The following is an 11,299-nucleotide window of genomic DNA, read 5'->3' as shown; positions in this document are numbered from 1 at the left end:
CAAAACTGTGTAAACAACAGGGTTATTACACCAAATCTTGATTTCTAAACTTGAATATGAACTTGGTGAGGTCTAAAAGCTCAAAGCTGCATTGTTTTTGTTATTTCAGCTATTTCTCATTTTCTGCAAATAGATGCTTTAAATTACAACATTTTTGTTTGAAAATTGGGGAAAATGTCCGTAGTTTATATAATAAATCAACAATGTTCATTTAACTCAAACATATACCTATAGATAGTTAAATAAATGTCCGTAGTTTATATAATAAATCAACAATGTTCATTTTACTCAAGCATATACCTATAGATAGTTAAATCAGACAAACTGATTCAGAAACTGAAGTAGTCTCTTTATTTTTTTTCCAGAGCTATATATATATAATTAGAGGCTTATACTATAGGACAGAGTGGCTGTCCCACATAGATCTGAAATGCACTCTCAGACTAAATCAATATTGGAGCTCGCTTAGGTTTGATCTGGTTGCTGGGGGCAAAACTGTGAAACAGTGGAGCTTGTGGCACAAACAAATTTTGATTAAATATAGAGAACGCTTATATCAATACATTATACAGGCTTACTAATCAGAATGACCAGCATTTGTAAATGAGGGAGTGAATGAGTGTATGTGTGTGTGTGTGTGTGTGTGTGTGTGTGTGTGTGTGAGAGAGAGATGGAGGGGGTGAGAGAGAGAGCGCATAAAGCAACAGTACACCATATATAATCAGACTTGCAATAGGTTACCGGTCATTCTTGCAAAATATGTAGGTTATTATATTGACTGTATTTTTTAATATTAATTATATTTACATGGGTAAATAAATGCGATACTCATGGTCGTTAGATATAGAACACACGTCATTTGATACATTTACTGATACATATATTATAAGAGAAAGGCGGGATATCGCGTGCATGGCCTCGAGAGCGAAATCCACCCACATGAACCATCTTAGCGTGTGCACCATGTAGTAGACTGAACCACTCGCTTTAGTAAGGGGGGAGGGATGTTGGGAGATCCATTTTGCCCCGTTTAACGTAACTTAAATTGTAATTTAAAATTCGTTTTTAAGGTAATTCAATACATTAAACGTGTTTTACCTTTTGTAAAATATTTTAAATCAGCAGGCTGTTGGTTTGTGGTTCGCTGCTGAAAGCCCGCTCCCCCCTCAGCATATCCGTTTGAATGAATGTCACTGAAGGCGAAGCGTCTTGTGAGCAGCACCGGCGGAATCATTAGAATTAGATACAGGAGGAGAGATGCGTAATGCTGACCGGCTCCCGCAGATTTCACTAAATATAATATAAATACTTATTACGGGCTAAAGGAAGCCGTTACACTTATTGAACACGTTTTGTTTAACCCGGGAAGGTAAGAATATCTGTTTTCTCGTGATTTTTTTTGTACAGAGGGGGAAGGATGCGCCAGCAGCCAGCCAGCCTCACAGTGCAGTCAGTGCACAGTGTATGATGAAATACGCCACATGGATGGCACAGGGAATTTGGGCGGGGAATCTGATTAATTCTTCTTCAACCCATTTGGAAAGAAAATGCATATATCTGAAATAACTATTATTTTCTTCTTCAAAAAAATCGCTTTTTATTAAAAAAATGAATGAAATGTTGATTATTTTAATACTTGCTATATAAATTCAACCAGCAACCTTACCTATAGCTACCACTATAACGCTAGTTAACCTGCGATGACTGTGTGCTATAGAAATTGAATGATGGTGAGCTCCATATGGTGAAACCATTTCTAGCTAGGTTATTTTAGTGACGACCCTCTACAATTTGATTTAAAGCTTATGTAGCAGTGTTTTCATTTGTGTTTAAACATGAATTAGATTTTACAATATTTAAGGTGATATTCTTATATTAATATTTTGCTACTTTGTGTATAAATGTGTATAAAGGAAACGCGTTTAGTGAAGGCTAATCCTGGTGATGAGCTCTGTAAGCTGCTATGGAGGGTAGCAGCAATTTGCCGTGTGTGTTTTTTGAACACACTTCACCGCTGTAAAATCACGGGGTTAGCCTACTTTTAGCTCTAGATGGTAAAAGATCGGTGTAGCAGGTGTGTGTGATCCGCTTTTCCCCAGAAACAGTAAAACAGTGTATCAGTGAGGGTCTGAGCACGGTGCGCTTCTCAGATTGGCCGCTGAGCGATGCTGAGCAGTGTTTGGGTTCTTATGCAAATGAACCTCGTGCTTGTGGGCTCCGGTATCATCAGAGCGCAGGGGAAAGAAAGAGGATCGTTTCAGAGCAAAGCTCGCGATTAAATAGGTCAACCGGACAGATATCTGACAAGTAGTCGTGATTGCATAACTGGGGATGTCGGTAGGCTGTGCTGTGATCTGAAGACATCATATATTGAATGCATGAATACTGATCCAGCTGATGTGCTGAGCATTGTGAAACGAATTACTCTATTGCATCACCTATACTCTATTGCATATATATATACATATATATATATATATATATATATATATATATATATATATATATATATATATATATATATATGTATGTATATATATATATACATATATATATGTATATATATGTGTGTATATATATATATAGATCACTAAATGATAAGTTTCATTGATTTTACCAAATTGAAAACCTATAAAATCAAGAGGAAAATAGATGATTAGAAGCCATCAAACCAAGCTAAACTGCTTGAAGTTTTGCACCAGGAGTGTTATCCAAAAACAGTGTGTAAGACTGGTGAAGGAGATCATGCCAAGATGAAACATTGTTAACTGTTATTAAACTGTGATTAAAAACCAGAGTTATTCCAGTTGTGCTTAAAGCTTTATGAATATGAACTTGTTTTTTTTTTTTGCTTTATTTGAGGTCTGAAAGCTCTGCATCTATTTTGTTATTTCAGCCATTTCTCATTTTCTGCAAATAAATACTCAAAATGACAATATTTTTATTTGAACTTTGGGAAAAATGTTGTCTGTAGTTTATAAAATAAAACAACACTTTTCACTTTACTCAATGTTTAGCTACATATGTTTAGTAAAAAAATATTCTGTTACAGTTCATTTTGGAGCATTTCTTTTAGTCCATTCATCATTAAATTTTGAAACAATGTAAAAAACAACTGCCAGATACAAATGTGTACACATGCTGGTACACTGTGCTGTGTTGAGCATTGTGAAACTAGTTTCTGTATTGCATCACCTAATCACCAATCTCTAATTGTGTGTGTATATATGATATATTATATTATGTGTGTGTATAATTTTTCACCATTAATAAAAAAAGGCAATACTTTTGTTTTAATTATGCTATGTTAGGACAATGTAGGCTAAAATGTGAAGCACAAAAACACATGCTTTCTTTTTAGTCTATTCATAATTAAGTTTTGATGTAAAGAATGTAAGGAACTACTGCCAAATACACATTATGTATTGATGTGTACACATACATTACTTATAAAATGGAGACACAATGTTATGTTGGGACAATGTATAGCTTCATGCTTTAAAACAGATATGAGCAATGGCCAAGTCTGATCTCACAGCTTCACTGTTTTTTTTTTTTATAAAGTTGAATTTTTAACAATTGCAGTACACATTATTGTGTATAGTATCATTGTATCTCGTAATTGATCGAATAGTAACTCCTGTATCATGATACACATTGTATCGCAAACTTCTTACCAATACACAGCCTAATTCCATATACCGGTAGTTTACTTTTTTCCCTTGATTTTTATTGGTAATCTCTAAAGATCTGCTGATGTATTTAGTAATATGTTTAACTAATTACTAACCGAAACAGGGTAAACAAAAACCTGTCATTACCATCACTAGATGACATTACCATATGTTGATGATGACCTGTTCTGGTAATGGCAGGTTTGCAAGACCTTGGCTCATTGCTCTCCAAACCCCCACGAACAGCTAGTATAATTCCTGCTTTAAATACAAAGAAATATAATAATTATATATATATATATATATATATATATATATATATATATATATATATATATATATATATATTCTTTCATAGTATTTATGTTTAAAACTTTACATTTAAAGTCATTTTGTTTTCTTTAACTAAGCTGCTAATTTTGTAATAAAGCATTTATAATGTCTACCCCTCTAGACATTATGACCCAGATACTTACTAAACTTACTAATTTACCCTTCTTGTTTTTTCTCCATCCAGCTTGTCTTTCTTGTTGAGAAGCACATCTCAGTTTCTCTTCAGCCTGTTATTATCTGTTGCCATACACACAGCAGAATCTCTTCTGTGACCGGGCTGTGTCCTTTGCCAGCTAAGGTGGCCCAGGCTCCATCCTAACCCCCAATTACATTAAGCACAAAAGACATTTTCACCCATTTTATTTTGTATTGTATGTTGTATACATTACAATGCCTAAAAACAGCAAAACTGTCAAGAGAGCAGATCTTGACGACGAAGTCAAAGAGTCTGTAAAAGACCTGCTGTCCAATGAGGACTCGTGTGACGACTCTTTTAAGAAAAGCATGCTGGCTGTATGTGCACCTGCAGAGGAAAAGGCCCGTCAGGCCGAGGAGGGCATGATGATTGTTGAGGAGGAGAGACCCGCGTGGAGCAGCAAGCTGCAGTACATCCTCGCCCAGGTGGGCTTTTCTGTAGGACTTGGCAACGTCTGGAGGTTCCCCTACCTGTGTCAGAAGAATGGAGGAGGTAAGTCAGGCATCTGTTGTAGCTACAGTCTAATCTCTTCACAGATCATAGTTGAAATGCGTTTGGTGGAAATGTGTGCATGTGTTTTTATTTATCTATATTTTCTTTATATGTATATTTCTTCTAATCTTTAATAGAGCCTGATATTTTTATAATTGTCAGCATACCAATTCTGCTGAAATCATGAAACTATTAGCTCTGGGTAGTTTGCATATCTAAAGTAGTCTGAACACATCTGACAGGAACCCAGCTTTATTTTTAGCATGTAGGCTAAAATGTGAAGCGCAAAACACATGCTGCCTGTGAAGGGAGGCTCTTGTGCATAAAGACGGACTCTCTCTCTCTTTTGCAATGTTCAGTCGTCACTGTCATGCAAAAATCTTCAAAAACGCAGCTTAGCAGGAGAAGAAAAATATCTACTTGCCTTTAAAAGGAATCAGAGTACAAATATTTAATTTAATATATAATTCCAGTTAGTTATGCAGTATTTATATTAGTCCGTTCATCATTACAATTTGACACAATATAAAGAACAACTGCCAGAGATCTATGTACAGATGTGTACACACATATCATGTATAAAATGGAGAAACAATTTTTTTATGACATTTTCTATCTTACCAACATTATAAAATGCTGCTAACTGCTTTCCGGTAAGAGTGATTTAGAGATGTGGTGATGCCCTTGAAGAGGAAACCCTTTATGTTGTCTACTGTCTAAGATTATACTAGATCAAGATTATTTCGGGAAAAAAAGCTCCAGCAGTGTCACTTTCACTTGAAAATGTAAAGAAGCTCATTCCCAATGATGACCTCCTGTTCGGTTTGTATGTTAAAATAATAAGGAAAAGACTCTACTGCAGCTGAGATGGTTTTTATTCTTGTGTATTTCTGGCTGTTCCTGTAAGAGCACATCATATGTAATATATATGTATACTGTTCAAAGCATAGGTTATTTAAGGAATGTTTAAGGGTTCTTCAGGACTGCTTGTTCAGGTTAGCACAGTCTGCACCGTAAAGAGCATCCTCACAGCTTTTACGATGTATTTATCATAAAAAACTTATATCTTGATGACAATAAACATACAATTTATCATACAGCCCTATGGCAAGACCCTGCATCACTGAAAAACCTACCACGAACTTTATCTCACCCCTTACACGAAACACAAGATCATGAGCACCAGTTCCTCTTAGCCCACTAAATTACGAGACACTTCCTCATTTACAAGAAGTGTTACTATAACATCCTGCTTTGTCTGAAATGTTAGGGTACCTCTTGCCTATGTCTGGCAGGTGTCTTGTCATGTCTGGACGATAATCAGAGGTTATATTTCCACCCTGAGATTATGCAAAGCTCCTCAGTCTCCAGAGAAAGCTGATTACACTGCATTACCCTAGTCTCTCTGATAGAGTCATACTGTAGTTACAGTAAGCCTTCTCGTGCCCATTTTTGTCTACTTTGGTAGAGTGTTTATATGTTTTGTTTACTTTGGTAAGTGTTGACTTAAGGTGGTCTTCTAAAAGCAGGACTGCTTGAGTTTTTAGTCAGTTAATTCGGTACATTTATGTGCACGGACATTTATGTGGACGTATGTGTTTGTCGTTTGCATGAGACCACATTTGCCTACTGGCAGGTATGGCAGCTGTGTCTGTCGGAAACTACGATTTTTTTTACCACCCTGGAGGTCACTGCAGGGTCCTTGTCTTTCAGGCCATTATAAGTGAGTGGGTACCCTGCTGTGCTGGACTGTAATTAGATTAAAGAGGATAGGCCAATGTGTATGGTGGGGGAGTCTGTGCTTGTCTTCATGTCTGCTCTCTGTCTCTTTCTCAGAATACCGTTGACTCATATGCCATAAACTGAAAAAGGAAGTTGGTATTTAACAAATGTAATCCAGAGAAATTAAAGAGTTTATACTTTAATTTACAGCTCTGGAAAAAATGAAGAGACTACTTCAGTTTCTGAATCTTCAGTTTCTCTGATTTTGCTATTTATAGGTATATGTTGAGTAAAATGAACATTGTTTTTGATTCTATGAACTACAAACAAAATTTCTCCCAAATTCCAAATAAAAATATTGTCATTTAGAGCATTTATTTGCAGAAAATGTGAGATGGCTCTCATCATGATCAAGTTCATACTTATACATTTTTAAAATGTCAGGAATCAATATTTAATTAAATAACACTGGTTTTTAATCACAGTTTTTGAGCATCTTGGCATGTTCTTCTCCACCAGTCTTACACACTGCTTTCGGATAACTTTATGCCACTCCTGGTGCAACAATTCAACAGTTTAGCTTGGTTTGATGGTTGTGGTGATTCATGTTCCTCTTGATTATATTCCAGAGGTTTTCATTTGGTAAAATCGAAGAAACTCATAATTTGTAAGTGGTCTCTTATTTTTTTTTTTCCAGAGCTGTGTATCTTATAAAGTTACAGCTTCTTATTTTGGAGAACATACTGGCAAACTGTCTGTATATACTGTAAAAAATATTTGCAAAAACAGATAAGGAACAGAATCTGTTTTTGCAAACTTTATTTAGTTTATATAGTTCACTTTTTATATAGTGGACTATATATTGCTTCCAGCACAGGTCTACTAAAAAAATGAATGAACGTATCATAACAAGACTTAACGGTAATCAATGCCGCTACACTCTACTCTCTGTGGTGATGGAGGTGGTTAGTAAGCACAAGAGCAGAGGGCTAATAGCCTGTGGGTGGAGTGAGAATGAAACCAACTCAAAACACATGCCCAGACTGGTCCTGATGGAGCAGAAAGCTATATACTCTGAGTAAGAGGGTGTGATGCGTGTAAAATCACACACTGTGAGCACTGACTGACTGACTGACTGACTTTTAAAACTGACTCATCGAGCGAGAGAAAGAGAAAAAAAAAGATCTGCACTGCCTCATGACCCTAGCACATGTTTAAAGCCCTTGAGACTTTATAGGGCAAATGAGTTAAGGCTGATTTCTCAATGCACTGACATTATATGCTCACTGTGCCATCCTAGAGGCACTGCATAGGAATGCAGATTTTCTGTCACTGATAGTGTAATGTGGTTTTTAATTCCATTCAGGAATTATTTAAGGACTATGCCTGTAGCTAATATGAAAAATCATATATTTATTAGGGCTGTCAGCATTACCACATTAACACATGCAGATAATTTGAAATTTTTAACAAATATTTTTTGTACGCAAATTAATTACATGATAAAATTGACAGAGCCTGGGTAACACATTAGCAGTTTTATTTAGCGCTCTTACACAGCAATGTGTACTGTTGAGTTCAGTGTGTAGATTAACTTTTATTTATACTGAAGATTATGCTCTCTCTCTCTCTCTCTCTCTCTTACACTTTCGTGGACATGCAAACACACACACACACACACACACACATTAACTCTTTCCAAATTGTTGAAGCAACTTTTTATTTTCTCTATTAAAACTCAGTAACTTAGCACATTACAATATTCTAGTTTAAAAAGCATCAAAACTGTCCTGATATATTATAATACACTCTACCAGGTATATATCATACCATATCATACAATATTTTTGTCCCCTTCCCAGAAACAGTTATTACTAGAATTTAAACATGTAATCATACATTTATCCATGATTTATGCACATAATCTTGTTTTGATTTATACAATTCTTTTTTATATTAATTGGCACCAATAATACAAAGTAAGTTTGTACCACTGATTATTTTATTCACATTTAAAATACCCATCATCAAAAGCTTAGTCTTAAGGAGGAAAAGGTGTGATTAATCTTAATTGACATGACTACAATTAATATTGCATATTCATAATGAAAAATGTTTTGAATGGGCATTTCTTTGTTTCGATTTGAATTCCTAAAATAAGCTTATATATCTATTATCTTCTTATTCCCTGATAGGAGCATACCTGGTGCCTTACTTTATCCTGCTAGTTTTGATTGGCATCCCACTGTTCTTCCTGGAGCTCGCTGTGGGGCAGCGGATCCGCCGCGGCAGCATCGGCGTCTGGAACTACATCAGCCCTCGCCTGGGAGGCATTGGCTTTGCCAGCTGTGTGGTGAGTTTCCTGCAGAGCTCCGGTGTGTGTGTGTCTGTCTGTACACACATTTGTTAATTCAGGTGCACAGAGAAAAATAGAGGACATAGGCGTAAGTAATTATTGCCCAAGAGGGAAAGTGCTAATGAGAGGCTCATTAGTAACAGTGGATTGCTGTATTTTGTGCTGAATTCAGTGCTCCTGACCTGGATGTCACATGATGCACTGTTTTATGTGTGTCCTCTGTCCTCTGCTATTGCAGGTTTGCTTCTTCGTTGCCCTCTACTATAACGTGATCATCGGCTGGAGTCTCTTCTATTTCTCCCAGTCTTTTCAGCATCCCCTGCCTTGGAACGAGTGCCCTCTTGTGAAGAATGCGACCAGCACATGTGAGATGATTTGCAAGCTGTTGAGAAATATTAGTTTTAAAGTTTAAAGTTACAATAGTACCTATGCAAAGACATAGAGCTCTGGAAATAATTAAGAGACCACTTGAGTTTCTGAATCATTTTTTGCTACTTATAGGTATATGCTTGAGTAAAATGAACAACATTGTTTTTTTTTATTCTATAAACTACAGACATTTCCCCCAAATTCCAAAAAAAACATTGTCATTTAGAGCATTTATTTGCAGAAAATGAGAAATGTCAAAAGTAACAAAGAAGATGCCGAGCTTTCAGACCTCAAATAATGCAAAGAAAACAAGTTTATATTCATAAAATTTCAGAAAGAGTTCAGAAATCAATATTTGGTGGAATAACCCTGTTTTAAGCACAGTTTTCATGCATCTTGAATAACTTTATGCCACTACTGGTGCAAAAAGTCAAGCAGTTCAGCTTGGTTTGATGGCTTGTGATTATCCATCTTCCTCTTGATTATATTCCAGAGGCTTTCAATGTGGTAATATCAAAGAAACTCATCATTTTTAAGTGGTCTCTAATTTTCTCCAGAGCTGTGGATTATTGAACTACATAATCTCTATTAAATCTCAAGACCTAAAGCAGAACCCAAACACCATCCTGGTCATTCTAGATTTAACACCAACTTCTCTTGTTATACAGACATAGTGCCTGAATGTGAAAAAAGCTCAGCTACCACCTATTACTGGTATCGTGAAGCTCTGGATATTTCCAACTCCATCTCAGAGAGTGGAGGACTGAACTGGAGGATGACCCTCTGTCTACTGGCTGCCTGGTCCATGGTGTGTCTGGCCATGATCAAGGGCATTCAGTCTTCAGGAAAGGTAAGAGTAAAGATGGTAGTAAATAAGTGTGATACCAGTAAAATATTTCTAATACAGTGTGGAAACCTTGTATTTGACTAAAAATAAAATAAAAAAATTGTGTGCTAAATTGTAGACCTAAAACCTAGGACATTTATTCTGTATGATGTTTTTGACCTGTCTCTACAAGCTTACATCCCCTGTCTACTGGTTTTAAATATTGTATGTTTCATTTCAATACTATATGATATACCACAGAATAAACATTTACCACAGTTCAATTATTAATATACATATGTCTTTATCTTAAACAAAGAGGCTAAATATAAAGGAAATTGTCCTCTGTTTAGATGTAGGTGACTGAAACATAATGCTTATCCTAACTATGATTGGTTATTAAGCAAATCAGGGGTGCGTTTCCCGTACAACGACGGAGCCTAGCATTGAACTAACGTGGTACGATGCATCGTTAAACTAACTAACATCTGAAGTACGACCGTTTCCCGAAACCATCGTACTTTGTTGGTACCACAGAAGTCTGAACTATGTTGGTTTGAACCACCGTGGTCTTAACTAAGGTGTTTCCAGATGTGTTCGGCCAGACTTTCCCAGCAGAAAACGTGCAAAACTCACAATCTTTAAAATATTATGCCAAAAATATGTTACTAATGTATCATTTAGGCTATTTATATTGTAATTATCACCAGAACATAACGGACAACAATACTATTAATAAAATAACAATGAACTGCAAGTAAAATGTAGACAATAATTGCTATATATTAATTATTATTTGTAACAGACAGTGTTACTTAAAAAAAAACATACACATATTTGCTATTGCAATATTTTTTTTAATAAAATAATCACCATTCTGAAGAAGTCTTATTAAAATGAGACATGAGAAATGTGTTACTCAGTGGTTCAGCAGAGCGCCTACAACGTGCAGCGCGCGGTGTTCTGTCGAATTGTGCAACCCATCGAGATGTGCTTCTCAACACCAGCGCCCATGCGTGGAAACATTATTTATTTATTTATTATTTTTTTATGGTAATTCTGTTCTTTTTGGTTGCATTAAACAACCAGAAACCCCTTGCCATTATTTCTGAGTATTACAAATGCGTAAATGACAGCTGATGATAATGAAAGTAATGATAAGTTAGCAATAATAAAAAAAATAAGGTTTATAATCACCCTAATAACCCTAAACTGTCTCCTGATATTTTGAATCAGGCTTTCCAAATATTCTACCGAAAGCATGTTTAAATATGGGGCTTTTTCTAGCAATTTTATATTTAAAAATTAAATATGCACTAGGATAATACGGT

The 11,299-nt window shown here is 35.7% G+C and overlaps 1 protein-coding gene across 1 annotated transcript in view; it reads left to right on the top strand.

Moving 5' to 3' along the window:
- The first annotated feature begins 1,175 nt into the window (after window positions 1–1,175).
- Window positions 1,176–11,299, top strand: part of slc6a15 (solute carrier family 6 member 15) — a 47,055-nt gene continuing 36,931 nt past the window's right edge. The window contains exons 1-5 of the mRNA XM_007250574.4: window positions 1,176–1,369; window positions 4,192–4,695; window positions 8,613–8,770; window positions 9,012–9,138; window positions 9,811–9,992. Of these exons, the coding sequence (XP_007250636.3) occupies window positions 4,398–4,695; window positions 8,613–8,770; window positions 9,012–9,138; window positions 9,811–9,992 (765 nt within the window). The 5' untranslated portion in view covers window positions 1,176–1,369; window positions 4,192–4,397. The remainder of the gene's footprint in view (window positions 1,370–4,191; window positions 4,696–8,612; window positions 8,771–9,011; window positions 9,139–9,810; window positions 9,993–11,299) is intronic.

This window comes from Astyanax mexicanus, chromosome 9, assembly GCF_023375975.1.
Source record: "Astyanax mexicanus isolate ESR-SI-001 chromosome 9, AstMex3_surface, whole genome shotgun sequence".
Lineage (NCBI taxonomy): Eukaryota > Metazoa > Chordata > Actinopteri > Characiformes > Acestrorhamphidae > Astyanax > Astyanax mexicanus.
Note: the sequence above shows the minus strand (reverse complement) of the source record. Positions and strands in the feature narration are given on the sequence as shown.